Raw genomic sequence first — 21,811 nt, forward strand, 5'->3', positions numbered from 1 at the left:
CTGAATTTTGGACAGAACTAGAGATATTATCTCAAATGAGCCTGGCTTACATTATGCTATGATTTTTCACAGCATAATATCCTTATCGTTTGCAGAGGGTACAGAGAGGATATTAAGATATACATCACTTTCCTATCTTCACCGAACCTGCATTACTATCATGTTGATGTAATGTTTGCAGAGGGCTGAATATTGAGAGAATGTTATCTTCACATTCATGAAGAAGGGCTTGCTTGATCTCACTGCGCTACTCTGCTTACTTAATTAGACTTTCATATCAGGAAAGTCAAAAAGCTACTGAGACGCTACCAGATATTTTTCTTTTTTCTTTCTTTCTTGCTTCTTGGTTTGTGCTGAGAAGCTTGTATATGTTTGGTGCCCTCAGTAAATGATGATGTGCAATATTCCAGCAATGTTACAACTGCAGCAGTGAATTTTTCATGCATTATTGAAAACACAAACACATCTGAGACCAACAACTGCAATTCTTGTAAAATCATCCGAGTGATATTAGCAAAACATCCATCTCCCCCACTAAGATAGCAGGTTCATGTGCCATTTTCTCACTCCTGTCATTCCCCACTTTTTATCTTGTCAACGCAGTCCCATTGAACACAGATACGGGAATTCTGCAGCCCAAGATCGTTTAACTTCAGTCACAGAACAGCCTGAAAGATATGTCATTCTTTTTTGCCCTGGGACACTTTCGAATATATTTGTGGTTGTTTTACAGAAACACATGAGTGTCTGAATGTATCCGTCTATGAGCGTGTCCTTTTATTTATAGGTGAGTCAGCGCAATCGTGCCCTTGTTCCTTCTGCCTGTGGGTGTTTGGAAGCTGCTTTATACCTAATGTAGTCTGCTCACTGTGAAAGACAACATGAAACAGCATTCACAATGCATTCAACTTCCATAATGTACCGCATTTTCAGATGCCACAGAATATTCTGTGGCAAGCAAATATAGGATGACATCCATTAGGATGTACAGTAATTGTACCATAAAAAATTTAAATTGTTACGATATAATTTAAGGTTATTTTTCTCCTCAACCATAGTCTTGGTTAAATCTGCAGACATGACAGCTCATTACGTGGAGAAAGTCATAATATTTTAAGCATAAATATTATAACTATTACACATTATAAATACATAAATGTATAACCGCATAAATATTAAAAAGTATTATAAATAAATATATTGTTATACATATACAACATTAATATTAGTAATATTATTGGTTATCAGCCATGACATTTAACATTTTCATTAGTCAATTTTAATTAGTCAATATTAATATTATTCATTTTTGTCAAAATAAATGAATAATAAACACCTAAAAATAAAAACACAATTTTTAACTCTACGAGTGAATTTGGACATCACATTATAAATTTACAAAAAAAAAGAACATTTAAGATTTGATAAAGATTTTAATAAACAGATTTTGATAAAATACTGTGTATCCCCAATTTTGATGAAATACTGTGTTCTTCAGAATAACAGACCATGGATATTTATTAAAGTAAACAGGAGAAAAGTTAATTTCATGTTGTCTTTATTAAGCCTGTGTATTCATGTGTTTGCGTATTTCTGTGTTCATATTTGTGTGCGAGATCTAACAGCTCTCGGAGAAGATCATTTAAACGGCAACAGAGCATTTATCAGTCTCAGATTTAATGTGTTTGAGCTCACTTGTTTTTTTTCTCTTCCCCAATCAAAGACTTGCCTGGCTTTTAAATGAGGAGCTAGTAGCCATAGTTACCAGAGGAGGAGACGCAGGCTATCCATCTCTCTCTCCTCACTGTGACGCTTTCTCTTTAATTTATGCTGCAGTGGCCATACTGCAGCGCACACAAAAATGGCACCATTCCTCAACAGAACTCCCTTCCTTCCTCCCTCTCTCTCTAGCCGTACACTTATCACGGCAGCAATCTCTCACAGTCTGCTTCACATTTATTCTTGTGTGTGAGTGCCTGTAAGTGTGTGTATGTGTATGTGTGTGTGTGTCAGTTTCACTTCCACCTCAGTTCACACACATATCCTCTCCACATCAGGAAAAACTTGACAAAAATCTCACCCTTTACACAGAAACCCTCATGTTACCTCATTTACCACCTTACATATACCATGGTATTAATATGGCATTTACAAGGTACTTCAGAGGAATAGTTTGTGCTATTACCATGGAATCTTTCTTATAAATGCCTGAACAGCTCATTCTATTGCTGTAATGGTTGACCTGACTCCATTCAACCAGCGCTGATGTTCCTGAAAGGAGCAAGTATTTGTTGGCTCTGGTGCTGAGCGTATGTGAGGTAATAGTTTGTTTATTCCCTGGCTGGAATTCAATAAAAAGTGTTATTATAATAATAGTTTGATTCTTTTGAGTAAGGCGGTTTCACATTTTTACAGCTTGGCTGAGTTTTACCAAAAGGCCTAGAAAAACTGAATCCCCACTGAGTATCCTAGCCTAGAGGAGATGTTTTACACAAGTGTCAAACATTTTAACCTTATTTTGTGGAACAGAGGGAAAAACTACTGGATCAAATTAGTTATTTTACTTGGAACCGGCCATAAGTTGGTAACCAAAATATTAGCAATTATGTTGTCACTGATGTGAGAATTAATTCAAGAGAAAATCAAAGTAGAAAAATGGGCCCAAAAAAAAGGTACCTGCAAAAAACTGCATTTATACAGATATAGTGATCAGATCTACTGCAAGATAAGATATCATTGTCCTTTTTTAAATATCGGTATAAAAATTCTGACTGAAATTGGAAAGACAAATTCTCCAGTTCATTTTGCCCAAACACCCACAGTTTAAAACACAAGATTTTTGCTTTCAAAACAGTCAGTTTCCAGGTAACCATTAAAAATGTCACTTTATTTCGATACCTTGTCCTGTGTCGTCAAAAGACCTGTTATAAACACAGCCAGTGGTAATTGATCAAGAGTGGTATTGTATTGCTAGTGGGCACTACCTCATACGTGTGCCTTTATCCGACCAAAATGAGCTCTAGCTCTGGTAAAAACTTGAATGGTCTCGTTTCAAAAACTTTTTGTATGCAAAAATTTGTATACAATTTGATGACTAGCTCTGAATGTAATAGCAGTGTTCACATCAATCATCGTCAGTCATAGAGTGTTACTATAGTTACTGTCACAAGTAGAATTTTTCTGCTAATGGCAGGTAAGCAGGGGTGTGCTGAATGTACTCACTGCGCTACTGCATGAGATGTCTTTAACTTTGAGCCAGGCAAGATCCAGGGTTCCCTCTCCTTTATAGCACGACTGCAGCCGGTCCTTAATTCTTTCATTAATTTCTTTCAGAGTGAACACACATAGAGCCGACTCCTGAGATGACTCCTTGGGCCTCCTTTTCTGTCCTTTGGAGAACACAGCATAAAGGATGTCATCATCGGGTTCTATGCCCAGCGAACGTGCCAGAATGGTACCTGCCTTGGAAAGGTAGGCCGCCTGCAGGAGGCGATACTCAACCCCACCCTTAACGCAACCAAGAGGAACCTCAACGTATGAGTTAAACGCAGTGTCGTCCTTGCAAAGTCGCACCAGTTTGGAAGTGTACACCTGTTCACGCCCGGCCGAGGATGACCCAGTCGTTGGGCCTCCTCCCATTTCGGGTTGCAATGTGAGAAAATACACAAAATTTCCACTGCTAAACCCATATATGTAATAGATGTCGAAGTCTGGTACCACCGTGAATGTATCCGATGGGATTTTAATCATGGAGGCAACAAATTCATCGTGGAAGACGTAGGCGAACATCCCATCCTCCTCAGAGTTACGGGTGAGCTTACGACTGGATATTGTTGGGAAGTACTCCGGTCTTCCGTCGACAGCTGTGGCCACGAATAGCTTATCAGGTGAAGCGTCACCGTAAGACACAATGACCCCAAAAACGGAGCCACTCTCATTGACACCAGAGAGGTAGTGCTCTTTTTTATGGAAGGGCTCTCCAAGCTTAAAGAGATCATCCAGACGGAGGAGTTTGCAAATACCCTGGTACAGGCTGCCGCAAGCCAACAGCCGGTTCTCACGGTAGTCCATAAGCAGCATCTTATTGACGTTGTTGGTTAACGTGAGTGGTTCGCTACAAGGCTGCACTATTCGGGGAGGGTAGCAGTTCCGGTTATCCTCATCTGGGCCGGTCTGATGTGACACCTGTACATCCAACCCAGGTGAGAGTTTGTAAATGCGGTTCACAGCCCCAAGGTACACATTCCCATTTCTGTGGTCCACCGCAAGATGGTTAAAGGTCCATTCAGGGTTTTCCACCTGGAATGTGCTGTATTCCTCATGTACTCTGGATGCCGCTGAAGGCTGTTGTGGCCTTGTAGCCACGAGGGGAACCAGCAGGACAATGATGCAGCAAGAAAAAGTGAAACAGTTCAATCTCCTGTTGTGGGAAGCCATTGTCCTGTTGCCCTATGGGAAGAGTGTCTCTGTCCACTACTTGTTGCCTGTGCTCTGTATCAGTATTCAGGCTTCTCGTGAAGTTGGGGACATTCTGTACCTGCACAGACAGAAAGAACAGAAGAATGTTAGCATTAAAGATATTAGCATTAGCTTGACAGCAATGAAACTGCATAACCACAATTCACTGTATCCTCCACAAAAAATTCTCAGAGAAGGAGAAAGGAAGACAAATTATTAAAGCCACATGACAGTTTTCCTGCCATTGTGGGTTCAAATAATAGCCAAAAGACGAATCAACATCCTTCCCATAAAGCAATCACATGCAGAAGCTCTACAATTAAATACTTTTTTACTCAAAGCAGAGACAACGGGAAACTATATGGAGAGAAGAGGGGGAAAATGGGATCAGGACTTAAAACTTCATCTCCCATACATCCCATACCATGGCTCAATGGACCAGTAGCATGTTTACTAACCATTAGGCTATGGCTCCAACAACTCTCAGAAACATTAATGTGCAGATATCAAATTATTGTAAAATAATAAGCAGCTTGGTTTTATAGAGGCTTTTCTGTGCATGGTTAGATGTTAAGAGCAAGTATCCATGCCAATCCATGGTGGTAAAATATTTAAAAACGCATCTAGCGCTGTACTTTAGGATCAGCTAATAAGCAAGGTCATCCAAAAACATGGGTTTATAATTCTAGCATCTTCCCATAGGTTGCTTTAGCAGATTGCCAGTTGGACTAGATACAGCATTCCCAATATCTTGAACAGGAAACATGGGTTGACCTCCAGACCGTCCAACAGTCCAGCATGTTGCCAATTGAAAACCAGTTCTTCTATTGGAAAGCTTGCTTGCAACACACACATATACATGGACTGGAGACCACATGCTGATTAGCCACATCAAAGAGTGCTAATGAATTCGTGTTTAATACCACACATAAGCAGCATCTCTGGGAATGTGAGGAAACTGCACATTTAGGGTTTAAGCTGTGTGTGTGTTCATTTGATAAATAATTGGATATGCATGCTTCTCATTCCAATTCTTTGTCTTTCTAAGATACAACTGCGACAGTGAAGTCTCACTTGATGCATTTTCTTTTGTGCTTCCAGAAAACTAGTACAAATAATCAGAGTAACACAGCAATAACAAGAAATGTGTAATTGTGAGGCATTTTTGAAAGTGCCTGAAAACTGGACTACAGAACTGGAAAGAGCTCTGTGCTAAAGAAAACAAAAGACAAAAAAGCAGGACACAGGTGTATTGATTTCAGTCCATTCTGAACTACATGAAACAAAACAATCAATACTTCAAATTCTGGTCAAAAGATTTCTTAAGCATCATTGTGAGAGCAATTGCATGCATATGTTGCCTTCTGACATCTCAGATTGAATCTGCTGTATCAAGCCTGTCCCATTCATGGCCATCTGGCTAAAATGTGCACCAATTGCCAAAAACCATACGCTCCACACTGGGCATCAGGATGGCAAACTGAGTTGACACCAGGCTGCTTAAATCCTGGATTCAAGTTGGGTGGGTTGGTGCTGGCAGTGGTAAACTCTCTATTTTCATGCTACTTTTTGCCTTTCAAGCTAAACTCCAGGCCATCTGAGTGTCAAATTAGGTCAAATGAAGGTCTCAGAGACCTTTTGGCGGCATTAATTGACAACGTTCCAAAAATAACCAATGGGCAAAGAATAAGCAACTAAATTCACCTAAGACCAGACTGTTTGACTGGAGCCTTTCCAGGCTTTGCAAACACTCGACCTTGAATTTCATCAGATGTCTGTGGGAGGGGGTGGGAGGCCAAGGGCATCTGAACAATCCCGAATTTATCCTCCCTGATCTAAGAGCATTATCTCAGAACAGTGCAATTCAACTTTGATTACAGCATGTCACAAAATCTCATACTCTTTGACACCCGCACAGGCGAAATCACGCATACACACAGAAGCTTACGCACACATCCTCCTGTTCCACTTTCATTAGCACAGCCTTCGCTCCTCATCCCTCAATGGACAGATGGAGGGATTCATCCCTGATGTGGGTCTGAAGGAAAGGGCGACAGAAGGATGCTACGAAGAAAAGGAGTTATGTTTACACACGAGCACATACAGATAAGGGTTTTTAATTATCTACACCAAAATCTGATGGGACTTCAGGATGCTCAAAAGAGAGAGAGCAACAGAAAGGTCACACTCAACACAAATAATCTGTAATGCACTTACTCTTCAGTGTCAATTAAAATTTACTAGAACAATCATATTGTATTTAAATTAAGGGTCAACAAATCTATAATATCACTACATGAATATCATGGCCAAAAAGAACTCACAATAACAATCTTTTATAGATCATATATAGATATTTTAAAAAACCATATTAATGGTGGAGTTCCCTTTAAAATCTTAAATGATTCCCTTTGAGCTAAATTGACCTGTTTCCCTTACAGGTGTTATACCTTCAGTCATTCTGAATTTGAATTACTTAGACTTTTGAGATTTTCCTTGTATTATTTCTGAACATATAATATGTATAAGACAAGTTTGTACAAGATGTAATTGTAGTTCGTGCATCTTTTTTGCAAGTGATTTGTTTAACATCTACATCATGTTGACAACTTCATGTGCGGTGCACTTGGAATATAATTTTTTTAACTAGATTAATAAAGAAAAAGTTACTTGAATCATGTTGTAGTTACATTTTTAAGTTGACTAAAAATCAATTATCAGTCAAATGTTTTGAAAAAAATTTTGATATTATTTTTTTTGCATTATCATCAAATTAAACAGCAGAACGCCAAAAACAAATACAACACTAGATAGTTTATGTAAATTAATGGCAAAATAGCAGTGTCTCCTTTCTGTGATGCTATTGGAAACTTTTCATACGAAAGACAAAGTGACGTTAGCACTAGTGCATTGAATTGTCATTTGAATTATTATATTATTGTACTTGTCATGAACTGATGCGTGTTTGATGTAGGGGTGCACCGATCCGATATTCAGGATCGGTATCGCTCTGATGCTGGCATTTTCTGCCGGATCGGGGTATCGGTCAGACAAGACCGATCCAAATCCGATGTGGTGCGTATACTATTCTGTGTTATTGTTAAGCCCCACGAAAGCCACAAAAACATTATAAAGCACCATAAAGTTTCCGTGCACTATACTTCAAGTGTTCTGAGACCGTTCCATAGTTGAATGTGAGGTACAGATGAATATTTAAGTCGTTAAATTCAAGTTCATGTAAACCCTTCTCTCCGTTGCAGCTGTCTGTCATCCTCCATTCAGCATTCAGACAGCGTGTGGCTTTCAGTTACGACAGTCAAGAAGACAAAACTCTCTTTAGGATGATACAATGTTCCTATTATTATACTTGATCTGTAGATAAACATCAGCAGTTTTGCATAAAAGGACTTTATCTTGCTGGAGTTTATAGCTAATTCTAAATCATTTTACTTTCTACCGGGTGTCTGTTAAGAGATCACAACACTGGCGTACAGAGCACTATGAATCGTGCTTCACGCGCACAGTAACTGAAATTTAAAACTGTTAAAAGAAAAGGCTCAGTAAACTATCACACAGATATAATACACTACGCATCAGTATCTCTTCACTTTGTGCTTTGAACTTTTCTATGCAGAGCGCTGCGCTCTGTGACTCCGAGTTGCTTCAAGCGCATCATTCTGCGCACGGGATCATTCTCCCTTTCATGTTATAATATTTTTGCACAATGAAAGATTGTTAATAGCCTTTCTTGTTCTGTCTTATCTATCGTATGTTGCTGCTTCATTACTGTGCTATAAATGTAAAAGAAATGTATTTAATTTATTGCATCTATTTATATATAATTATATTTACTTGTTTTACATGAATGTATACTACAATACAAAGAGCAATGTGTAACATTTTACCAGATTACACCCATTTACTTTTATTTTTCCCCCACTAAATAAGGTTTTTTCTCTAAATGTTTAGATTTTATAAAATGATTGTGAACTCAAAATAATTTTTGTAGAGTAACTTTTGCTGCTGAATTATCCACTAACCTAGTTTATAATAGTATTTTTCCTCATAGATTATGATTATATATATTTTTTACTTGTTATTTTTCTTTATAATGAAGTTGTCTATATTTAGTAGATTGTGTGTAATACACAAAAGAGTGATGATCAGGTCAACACACACTGAGGTATAGAAAAAAAAACCTGTGCTGGTATCGGATCGGTATTGTCCGATACTCAGAACTTTTGGTATCGGATCGGGATCGGTTCTGAAAAAATGGTATCGTGCCACCCCTAGTTTGATGTCTGCATGCATCAAATGTACAGAGTTATTTACAGAATTCATCAAAACTTCAGCTCTCCCTGAATCGTGGCATTTCAAAGCAATGGATTGAGACCAAACGCTGGTCAGACAAATCCAGTGGATCTGAGAGACATGTTGACATCTGCCTGTCCTTGCTCTCTCTCCCATTTCCTTCTTTCTATTTTCTCCCTCTTTCTGATCAGAGGGACCATAATCCTCCACAGCAGCTCTCGGTTCAAACAGACTCTGTCAGACGGTTTCCATCCATCTTCCTCTCCCTCATTCACACACATACACAAATCACTTCCCTTCTCTTTTGCACACAAATGCATTTTTTCCCTTCTCACTCCTTTATCAAAAGAGTCAGGGTCTTACTCCAAGATGAAAACATGTTTGTCAGGGGTGCTTTCTGCATTGAGCAGGCACGCGTCTCCTGCAGACCATAAAAAGATACTGCGGCCTGTTGTACTGGCTAACACACACACTTCACACAGACTCACATGGAAATGATGAACAATCAGATAGAGATGCACGCTCAAATATGCATAGAAGCACATAAACATACCTTCTCTTTACTTGGTCCACCTGCTCTCTATCTGTGCTGATACCCAGGGTCATGGGCGTTGACTGCACTGAATGTTATCTCTTCAGATAAAGATGTTTTGATCCTGTTAAGATGTCTATTAAAGAGCTACTGATCTTCATTGTCAGTATCCTGTGATTAAGTTAGACTCAGAGCTACTTCCTGTTGATGTTTGCCATGCCCAGCTCACCATATAAACAAATGTCTTATGGTGCTTTTCCACTGCGTGGTACGTCTCGGTTCAGCACGGCACGGCACGGTTCGGCACGGTTTGCATTTCCACTGCAGTTCAGTACCGCTTTAGAGTGGGCGGGATTATTCACATGTCGTTATAGTTGCGCCGCCTCTACTACCACGACTCCTGAAAAAAACTTTTTCATTCCGCGTCGCCCTTTTTCATTCCGCTCCTCCGCTATCGATGTGAGGAACGTCTGTTCTTCCACAACAGACAACAAAACTTTTTGGTTGTTAAAAAAAGTTGCGCTCGTTCAAAACAGTTGCGTTCGATCCTTCGCTGGCTGTGCTGATTTAAATCTAGTGGTTCTTTTGTGTTTGTGTCGCAAGTTCAGTGAGGCAGGTAGTGACGATTCTCTCCGGCCAATCCGTGATCAGCAGAGTTTACACGTCACGTTTTGGTAAAGGTACGGTTCACTTGGAACCCCAACCGAGGTGGTACTAAAAAAAGTACCAGGTACCAGGTACTGTACCCAGTGGAAAACCCACAAAAAGTGAACCGTACCGAGCCGTACCATGCAGTGGAAAAGCGCCATTATTTGTCACTCATTACTATGACTAAATGAGGTCTTGTATTCAATTAACCGAGGTCTCAGGAAGACCACAAAGAAGTATGCAATGTTAATGACCTGGTTGTGATTGGATGGGGAAATGATATGTACTTTGGGACAGTTCATCCAAAAATGACAATTCTGTCATCATTTACCAACACTCGTGTCATTTCAAACCTGTATGGCTTTCTTCTGCAGAACACAAAAAAATTAGAGATGCACCGATTGCAATTTTCTTGGCCGATTCCGATTTCCAATTTTTTTTGTTAGTGTGATCTGCCGATACCGATTTTTGCAGATTCCGATTTTCTTTCTAAGAACTATAATTAACAGCATATACAAACAAAAATCTACTTTTCTTCAACGCAAAGTTTTATTTTCATAAAAAAAACAAGTAAAAAGTCAGTAATAAAATAAGAACACAAAAAATTGCAAACAACATCATAAATAAATGCAATAGGATAAAGAAAGCTATGAAACTAAGTTTTTCAGGTTTTTATTCGGGTAAGAAATACTACAGAAATTAAAGCAATCAAATGTAAAATAACAAATACAGTGTTATTTTACATTTGATTACTTTAATTTCTGTGGTCTTCATTGTAAAAATTAAATACAGATTAATGCTTACCATTAAAGTTATAAAACGTATTCAGTCAAGAGCAGAAAGTGATTTTCTTTGCCTTTTGTTCTTTGATTAACATGACAGACAGCAGTAGGAATATTGGACTGCGGTCCCTTTAAGAGTTTATCCACAGACCCAACATAGGGCCTGTTTACACCTGGTCATTTCATGTGTTTTCGCTGATCGGATATCTATCTGATTTGTTAAAACCTTTCCATTTACACTTGGCCACAATAACTGTGTCATCGCAAAACGGATATAAATCCAATCTTCAATTCCCACGCTATATTTAAATTTAACAGAGTTCACGTCAACAAAATCAAAAGATAAGCGCTGCATTTTATTAATTATCAGCTCATTTCAATATCAAAGAGGAGAGCGCGCGCCATCAGCACTGGAAAGATAAGTTTGTCTTACTACTTTAAATGAAGATGATTGTGTGTTGACCATCTGCGTCTTACTTTCAGTTTCATTCGCGGAAATTTGTGCGTCAGCTTGCTGAAGAGATACTCAGCTAGTCGACCGCAGCGATGTGTGTTGCATTAGCACATTCTGACTAATGTCAGAGTCTGACTAATGTCATATAGCCTATAACACGCTCTCACACGTTTATTATTTTAACATTTTGGGAGGAGTAAATTTTACATATGTGGTTTCAACAACCAGATGCATTTACACTTGTCCAGTTTCGTCTGGAATGCGGCCCAGACCACCTCCTGAAGTGGTTTGAGCGATTGGATTTATATCCATCTCGAATGCGTTTCGGAGGGCATTTACACCTGGTCTTTTCACGATCGGATAGCTATCCGATCAGTAAAAAACGCATGAAGTGGCCAGGTGTAAACAGGCCCATGTTACACAACATGCGTTCTCTTTCTCAACTATTTAACGTTCCAAAACTGACTGTGTTTAACTGGATACTCGCCAAGACGGGCATTTTGACATAATTTTGTATGTATTTGAACGTTTTAGTGCAGTTAGCCACTCATTTTGGTATTTGTGATGTTCAGAGGCTTTAAATCCTCCTTTTCTTCATTAGACATTCATCCAGATTACAAAAGACGAGCACGCAGCCCAACAGAAGACACAGATTTTCAAGTACATACAACTGTGTAAAAATACACTAATGTGAGACAAAACAAGCCTGTCTGACATCCGAATTAAACACTAAAGGCGACCGTGCATTATCAAAGCTAAACCAAACAACCACACAAATAATGACATTAAACAAGAAACACACAAAATTAATATTAAATGAACACTTTTACAAAACATTAGTAATCTTGAATTAAAACAAACAAGTAAATAGTAAAATACAGGCAAACTGAATAGCCTTACTGATATACTGGTCTATCACCACTCTTGAAAAAGTAAACAAGGGGTTTCCAGTTTTTAAGGGCTGCTCAACCAATCCTAACCAAGTGTATCTTTCAAACTCCAAAATGCTCCTAAAATGCCTTTAGACAAGAGAAGCAGAGCTTGTAGACAAATCAGGTATTTTCTCTTTCACCTGAAGGTCTACTATTCATGAGTCTCAACACGTTCCACACATTCCCTCATTCTCTCTTCACCTCCACATATAAGATGGGGGCAGCTAAAATCATATCCTTGGTCAGTCACACCACGTTACAGCTGCATACTGAAACTTTTATGTGACCTCTACTGGATTTTCTATGTTTTTTCTCTCTTCTCACTCTGTGAAATTTTGTTTTTCCACATTACTTGATTGGTTTTCAAGGGCATTCATGAGAGGTCAGGTCACCCCTCAAGTGTTTAAGAGGATGTCTTATTTATTATCCCAACCCTTGCTGTGAGACAAATGCACAGTTCAGCACCTTAAATCAAAACGTTAGCCACTTCTAGAGCAAATATATTCAGCACACTAGTGTTTCAGAGCAGTGCTGCGGTGCTGCTGAATCTGATTTCTCACCCAGACTGAAGGCTTTTCCCTTCAGCTTTCCTCAAAGCAATCCTGGGGCGTTTCAGAGCCACTGATGCAGGTAATAAATCAAAGATCATAAAAGTTAATTTTCCACACAGCACAGTCTCTAATACAGTGCTGATGTGTGCTGGGCCAGCCGGAGGTGGGGTCTGACTGTCATCATTGCACACCACATATCATCAACTAAAAAGAAAGATAGTTAAGAGGTTTCAGCTGACTTGAGCATAGTTTTGTCTACAATAATCAATGCGAGTAGATGGCAGCTTGCCCTACATCAGTAACTGAATAGCTTCCTAGCATTTTTCTTTCTATGGAACCAACAGTTTTAGCCCAAAGGCAAATTGCACAGTCAAAGTAAGCTGAATAATGTATGGAGGACATGTAAAAAAATATTATATGATCTCTGAAACCAACAGCCAACACAGACCACATTAAGAAAGATGTTGGAGACATTCACATTTGTTTTGCAAACACTTATCCAAAGCAGGGTATGTATGACCTTGGCGTTGTTAATGCCATGCTCTACAAGCTGAACTGGAGATGACCCATCTAACACTGGTTTACATATAGTATTAATACTCAGTCTCATCCAGTACAGTTCAAACAGCGTTGGATGAACTGGACCTGCAAGATTAACTTCTTAGACATGAATGCCTGATAATCACAAGCTCAGAACTGATTATTATAAACCGTTAAACTGTTTTTAATTTGTGTGTGTGCGTGAGGGGGCTGGAATAATCTTGGGATTGGGGACCTGGCTGATACACACAACTGGATTAAACACTGGTAATCCAATTTATACCCTAACATATAGTATTAATACTCAGTCTCATCCAGTACAGTTCAAACAGCGTTGGATGAACTGGACCTGCAAGATTAACTTCTTAGACATGAATGCCTGATAATCACAAGCACAGAACTGATTATTATAAACCGTTAAACTGTTTTTAATTTGTGTGTGTGCGTGAGGGGGCTGGAATAATCTTGGGATTGGGGACCTGGCTGATACACACAACTGGATTAAACACTGGTAATCCAATTTATACCCTCCCATTCTCCACACACATACGCACATTCATCTCAGTGTTCCTTAAAGGGATAGTTCACCCAAAAATGAAAATTACCCCATGATTTACTCACCCTCAATTCAGGTGTATATGACATTCTTCTTTCAGACGAATAAAATCAGCGTTATATTAAATAATGTCCAGGCTAATCCATGCTTTATAATGGGAGTGGATGGTAGCCCAAAATTTGAAGTCCAATAAAAGAAGTCCACACGGCTCTGGGGAATTAATAAAGGCCTTCTGAAGTGAAGCGATGCATTTGTGTAAGAAAATATCCATATTTACAACTATATAAACCTTAATCTCTAGCTTCCGCTAACTGTCGTATGTGCGTTCATAAGAGAGTGGTGTCCAGCAGAAGACGTAGGACGTAGGCGAACATGGTGACGAATGCAGAAGTGACGAACGTGGAAGCGCAGAGGAGGAAGCAAAACAAAAAAAGATTTATAAAGTTGTAAATATGGATATGTGGGTGTATATGACATTCTTCTTTCAGACGAATAAAATCAGCGTTATATTAAATAATGTCCAGGCTAATCCATGCTTTATAATGGGAGTGGATGGTAGCCCAAAATTTGAAGTCCAATAAAAGAAGTCCACACGGCTCTGGGGAATTAATAAAGGCCTTCTGAAGTGAAGCGATGCATTTGTGTAAGAAAATATCCATATTTACAACTATATAAACCTTAATCTCTAGCTTCCGCTAACTGTCGTATGTGCGTTCATAAGAGAGTGGTGTCCAGCAGAAGACGTAGGACGTAGGCGAACATGGTGACGAATGCAGAAGTGACGAACGTGGAAGCGCAGAGGAGGAAGCAAAACAAAAAAAGATTTATAAAGTTGTAAATATGGATATGTGTATTCTAACACACTCAAACTGCAATAAGACCTTGTCAGTAGCTTTTCCTTTAAATCTAGCATTCTGAATGTGTGCAGATTCAAAGTAAATCACTGCCCCACTGAAGTCAATTGAATGCACTGGAACAGCTTGGAGACACATTGTAATAGCCAGCGAGGCTGCAAAGCACAGTTTTAAAGAATCTGTCAGCTCCGCCTCTGTTCTAGGAGAAAACCTATTTTCTTACAGACTCACACAAGTGATAAATCACCGCCTCAACATTAACTGTGAGACCAAAGGGAAGCATGGACAAAGAGAGAGAATAGAGATGGAAATGGTTCCCCAAAAGGTCAAGAAAAGCAACTAAAATTGTGCCTATAGCAAAGAAAAAAGAAAAAAAAAAACCTTGTGTCTGTGTATATTACGTCTTGGAACGACAAGAGATGACTCAAATAACATTAGCAACACAACCGGCGACAAAGTCAGCTGGTATAATCAAAAGGCAGCAGAGAGTTTAAGAACAAGGGAACAATTTTTGCATGCATGGAATTTTATTGGATTTCTCCTCCCCATGCAAAAATTAATTTACCTTGTATTTCAAGACTGTTTATATTAGCGCTATTGTGATAATTAAAGCTGTTTTTTTGAGGAATCATGCTGTGAGAAAAGATGAATAAAGCTTAATACTCAACTCAAGCATGCAGTGTCCGATTGGATTATTCAATGGGCAACAAATGAACCGTGCAGATTTATGAGACAAGTTTGATCATTCCCCTTGAATTTGATCAATGCTCATGATGAAAGACTCACTGGCGCCCTCTAGCCCACACTGCAGTTGGGATTTGTATGTGTACATCTGTGTGTGGGGAGGTACATTAAGAGGGATAATGGAGCTAAAAAGTCATGTTTCCATGGGAACGCATATAGATGTGTGAGTGGGTGGCAGAGGGACTGAAGCTTACTGATACAACGGAGATGCTTAATGCACAGAACACAGATTTTGGTTGCAGTTTGCTGAATGGATGCACCTGTGCCGGATTTCTCCTCCCCATGCAAAAATTAATTTACCTTGTATTTCAAGACTGTTTATATTAGCGCTATTGTGATAATTAAAGCTGTTTTTTTTGAGGAATCATGCTGTGAGTCAAGTCAATATCTGCTTATGTCAAGTCTTATGAAGTCATTCTAATAACACATTATTCAGACAACCATAGCTGTTAAATTACTGATAAGAATGAGCTCAAGAAATGACTCACTCATTTAGAGGCATTTTGAAGGAATTACATTTAAGGTGTATAATTCATCAATAAACAGAGTGTGTGCGCATCTCTCACACTGCAAAATGCATTTTTCCTTCACTTCCCACTCCAAGGGTCTATGGTCCAGACGCATCCATAAAAGCAAAAGCAACGCAATGCCACAAAACCATCACTGTGTCTGCACTATGGTTTCCTGGTCAAACTGATGTTCAATACCACCATTCAAATGACACAGACATTTGCATGAGCACACACACAGACCCATGAGCATATAGCGTGAGTGAAGATGTCGTGCTAGTAATGGCCTGGAGGCAAACCGTCATGGAATGAGCTCAAGAAATGACTCACTCATTTAGAGGCATTTTGAAGGAATTACATTTAAGGTGTATAATTCATCAATAAACAGAGTGTGTGCGCACTATCTCTCACACTGCAAAATGCATTTTTCCTTCACTTCCCACTCCAAGGGTCTATGGTCCAGACACATCCATAAAAGCAAAAGCAACGCAATGCCACAAAACCATCACTGTGTCTGCACTAACTTGGCAACCCAGAATGTATAAACGTCAAAGACAAATATACCATGGTCTATCTCCCAGACAAACACTAAACGGACTGAAACCAAAGTCAACAGGATGTTGACTCACCTCAAAACATGAGTACATTTCCTTCAAAAGAAAAATTCACTGTCTTAACAGCAAATGACAAGTATAGAGAATCCTAAAGTTTTCACGAGTGGATATTAATGGCATAGAAAGGTTGCCGACATCCTGAACACAACTGGTAAATAAAAAAGCAAGTTTGAAAACCAGTGGAAGATGGAATCATTAGAGTAAACGTATCTATTAAGCTCACGTACCCATTAAGCACACTTCCATATTTGAGCTCAGAATATAAAAAGAAAATAATTATGTATTATCATACTTGATGTCTTAACCACTTGATGTGTTTGCTACTACATACCTCCTGTAATCTCAAGTCAATCAGATCATTGCACACTGAGCTACGAGTCTCCATGTGTTCACACTGTCTGTCGGCCATTTTGAAAGCTGTCTGAAAACTTTCACCAAAAGAGGAGCCCTTTAAATGTGCTTTGTCTGCACTATGGTTTCCTGGTCAAACTGATGTTCAATACCACCATTCAAATGACACAGACATTTGCATGAGCACACACACAGACCCATGAGCATATAGCGTGAGTGAAGATGTCGTGCTAGTAATGGCCTGGAGGCAAACCGTCATGGGTGTCGTATGTAGAGATAATGAAGAACGAGAGGCACACAGAAGTTTCTTTGATGAGGGCTAACCGTGATGTGCTCACTTCCATCCATATGCGTTCGAGTAGACAGATGAGTTATTGTCCATCGCTGGTAGATTACACACCACTCGAGCATTGCAAGTGGCTACAAAAACATATGCAAATGAGCCTCATCAATATGCATTTTATACAAATTACAATGTAAATGTGGTCCGTGGTTGCCAGTGGAATCACTGCCTGAACTTTTTGCCACAACTTTCTCATTGAATGAGTGGCGGGTTCCGCTGCGCCTAGCTTTCTGCGCCTGGCTTGACACCAGCGCTCTTCTCCTCCTCATCTGCGTGCAGGAGTCGGGACAGGAAGATAGCACTCCATTCTGTTTTCTATTTACCTTCCTCCCTCGCTCTGTTTGTCAGTGCCCTTGGCGTAAACATGCAAGGCTGTTTTTGAGTCCTTTCAGCAGGGGCTCCTGTGATTTGGGATGAAGGAAATGTAATCCATTCCTCTTTTCTTTCCCTCGCTGCAGTTGGTCAGGCTGTTTAGTTTGATTTTCTACATGCTTAACCACGTCACATTTCTTGTGTGAGTGAATCCAAAGGGTCTTGGTGAGCATGCATGACTGCTCCCCAGAAACTAAATCACAGTGACACTGGAAAAGTGGAAATAACCTGTGTGTTTACCACATTTACCTTCCTTTTTACTCTTAAGAGGATGTTCCGTTCCATAGCACTGCGGTGACATGAATCGCTCTGACAAGATTCTAATATCACACCTTCATTCATGTTAGCCGCACAAAATAAGATGACTTGTGAAGCACGTCCAATGAGAGTTTGAAAACGCTTATCTTGAAGGCGCTGGAAGAATGTGGGATGGCAAGGGCACAAAATGCTGGTGGGGAGGATCATAAGACAGCTGTAATTTCTTGTCTGCATCCCTGTAATGTTTGGAAATACAACACCATTCATTATCCTGAAAAACATGTGGACTCCTATAAAAGATGAATAAAGCTTAATACCCAACTCAAGCATGCAGTGTCCGATTCGATTATTCAATGGGCAACAATTAATGTTTAGACTTTTGCATATTATAACCTGGAACTTGGATGTGGGAAATTATTACATTAGATCCAAAAGATAGTTTTAGCAACAGCGCAGATGCTACAGAACACAGTTAGCTGACTAGCTGTATAAGATTGTGTGCTACGCTAATATAACTTCACTGGCATTAATAACTTGTACTTTTACATCCATAATATCATAAATTTACAGTTTATTGCTGGTCTGTGGTTTTACACTGCTATTATTTTTAAAGACTTCATATTATTGTAAGGTGAGCTTAAAGGGTACACTACTATGAAAATCACACAGCTACAGTGCGACATCAATAAGAAAAAGTATCATTTCATAGATATTGTTAATAATAGTTGTTCATATTAAAATATGTATGAACCTAATATATGACCTAGATTTATTTAGCTAAATCTTTATAATTTTAATAAATATTACATGAAATTTATAAAAAATTGTTGCTGCTCCAATTAAACTCAGTGTGCTCTCTTTAAGCTCTTCCACATTGAACGTCTATATAAATACTTCATAAACAGACTTTAAATATTAACTGATGGTTGTCACTTTAAGTTAATCTTTATAAAATGGTTAAAAACTTATTTTCACAGCTTTAAGGTGACAAAATCTAGACGTAATTATAGTTTATGCCCAAAGATGAAAGAGGCATGTCGTCCATTCAAAGAAGGAGCCATCAGAAACCTGTCGTATCTGACCAGGAAAAAAGCAACTAAAGGTTGGAATAAACTACACGACTTTTAAAATTTGAACAGATTTTTAAAACCCCTGTGCATGATGTGATCCTCAGTCGTTTAGTGCATGATGGCTAGTTTTCCTGGAACATGATCATGTGACCCTAAAATCATGTCAACATGGCTCATAATCTGCAACAAGATAAACCTACACTAATGCACCTTTAAAGGGTTAGTTCACCCAAAAATTAAAATTAGCCCATAAATTACTCACCCTCAAGTCATCCTAGGTGTATATGACTTTCTTCTTTCAGACGAATCCAGTCGGAGTTATATTAAAAATTGTCTTTGATCTTTCAAGCTGTTTCATGGCACTCAGCGGGTGTTGCATGCATCAGTCCAAAAGAAGTTAAATAAAAAGCGCCCATCCATAAAAAAAAGTATGTCACACGGCTCCGTACCAGACACAATTTTTTTATTTATATATATTTTATTTTGTGTGTGTGTGTGTCATGTTGTCTTATTTTCATCTGAAGCATGCTCTTCACTGACTCCGTTGCCTCCTTGATAAACAAGTACACTAGCTTTTGATAAAACATCATTAAGGGCAAAACCATTGTTTAGTGTGGTGAAAATGATGGCACAACTGTGGGACAGTTGTAACTAGGGTTGCAAAGGGGTGGAACATTTCCGGTAAATTTCTGGAAACTTTCCAAAAATCCCTGGAATATTTCTGGAATTTACTGGAAATATTCCCCCTTTTTGCAACCCTAGTTGTAACTTTTAATTGTTCACACAAATGTCAAAATAGCTTGTGCTAATTTAACTCTTTGTTTAGAATAAAATAGTTTTAAACATGTAATAATTCATGTTTTTAAAAGTAGGGAATTCTACAAGATGAATCTTCATAGTTTTGCAGCACAGACTGAAAGTATGAGTCCGCATTTGTTTATTCCAGTACAATATCTTGGCCCATGCATTGTAAAGTCAATTCAAGGAAAACTGGGCATCATACACTAAACGACTGAGGATCACACACTACCAGACTTTAAATTCCTTACGATCACAACAAACTCACACAGAAACACGTGCATTGCTGCTAGGGGATGCGTGACAAATGAAAACAATGTGTTCTAAAATCGGTTGAAAATATTAAACATGTTTGATATCCTCTGACTGGATGGAATCAAAGTCTGAAACTAAAAAAAATCAGAGTCTGTGACCATCATACACTACGTGATTTTCTATGGAATCAGTCGACTCAAATCTGACTGGCTCTGACCTTTGGCAACTAGCATCAACTTCTCCAGGCAGTAAATCTGTGGAAAATCAGGGCAAAAGTCGTGTAGCATATTCCAGCCTTAAGAGACTATAGAGAAGTTGACAGGTTTCTGTGCTCATCCCCATAAATGAAATGTTTTATTGGTTTGTTTTGTTATTTGATTTTTGAATATGTGTTACTTAGCTGAACGTGGACAAGTCTAGATGTTGCAATGTGTTTGACTAACACTTTTGAGTGACACTATGGATATACTATAACTGATCAAATTGAATGCCTTGTTGCTTGATTTTAGTGTTCTGTGTTTTTGTGATTGACTTTGCACCTTCAAATAAAATATTTTTCAATCATTCTTTAAAAAGGTTGTTTAAAATAAGCAAGAATTTTTAATAAAACATGATGTGAGCTTAATGGGAACAGGGGTGTGCTTAAAGGGTACACAAATGTACAAACTTTTAATGATGTATATCTTAATCAAAATGCTTTTGTCACTTAAAATGAAATGAAATATTTAGGGCTGTCGCGATTCGTCGATTTTATTAGACTATTCGATTTTTTTAAATCCTTGCTTTCATTTTGCTCGCATCGACTAACCGGCAAAATACCGGAAGTGGTGCATTTCACAGACATATAAAACACATTATTAGTCTGTTTTCCAAGGCTGCATGATATATTAAACCCATAATTAAGCATAATTGTGAATTCACAAACGCTACGATTTAGTTAAATAATTATATGCGATGCAGTTCTAATACAGTATATGTGCTTTAATTATTTACATGCGTGTAGGTTAAATACGTGCGTCACACAGCGGCTCCGTTCACAGTAGTTCCACAGGAACTGTTATCATTTATATGTGTGGAGCGTCTCAAACTCCATCTCTGCATGTTGTTGTGAGTTTGGGTTTATTATAATGTTCATCTGGGAACGCAACATACGCCATTTCATCAGATTTGTAAGGTAAATCATTTATAAATCTACGTAAACATAGGAGAATACATCGCAATTTCAAAATAAAAGCTCAAACCCTCACTCTGAGTTTACACGTTTTGATGTCCACATATTCATTTAATTACAGTGGCTATAGCATTTCTGTCCTAAAGAAATGGGCAAATATTAAAGATTAAGTGGACATTTGAATGAAATGGTGCTTGGTCAATATTAAACAAGGATTAGATCGCACAGTAATGTGTAAAAACAATCGTAAGGCCGTTGGCGCCCCCTGCAGGCCTTTGTTGTAATGCGTAATGTACATTAGCTCTATTGTTTATAATACATTATGTATTTTAACAATTTTGTTCAATAAAACCATATGATTTCTTGCTTTTGATTATTTGAACTAATTATTATTGCCTCATTGCTATTATATATGTGTTTTAAGTAATTTTAAAGGCTATTGTTCACTTACATCTATTTTTATTACCACAAAAAAAATAATTATAACTATAGGGCACTATGAAATCCGTTTTATTTCCAAATTCAGTTTTTTTTCCATTTTCATTTTTCTATACTCTGTTTTAATGGTTAAATTTAATTTTATTAATCAAAAAGCCTGTCTAATTAATTGAGTTTTACAGTTTTATCTTTACCAAATTATATTTTCCATTATTTTCTGGATTCCATTTTAATGGTTCAATTAAATTTTAATAATCAAAAGCATCTCCA

At 38.3% G+C, this 21,811-nt stretch overlaps 1 protein-coding gene across 1 annotated transcript in view; it reads right to left on the bottom strand.

Annotated features, from left to right (window-relative positions):
• Window positions 1-21,811, bottom strand: part of LOC107592200 (plexin-A4-like) — a 246,564-nt gene that overhangs the window by 214,181 nt on the left and 10,572 nt on the right. The window contains exon 2 of the mRNA XM_016281641.1: window positions 3,223-4,537. Within this exon, the coding sequence (XP_016137127.1) occupies window positions 3,223-4,437 (1,215 nt within the window). The 5' untranslated portion in view covers window positions 4,438-4,537. The remainder of the gene's footprint in view (window positions 1-3,222; window positions 4,538-21,811) is intronic.

Source organism: Sinocyclocheilus grahami, unplaced genomic scaffold (assembly GCF_001515645.1).
Source record: "Sinocyclocheilus grahami isolate Dianchi unplaced genomic scaffold, SAMN03320097.WGS_v1.1 scaffold1.1, whole genome shotgun sequence".
NCBI lineage: Eukaryota > Metazoa > Chordata > Actinopteri > Cypriniformes > Cyprinidae > Sinocyclocheilus > Sinocyclocheilus grahami.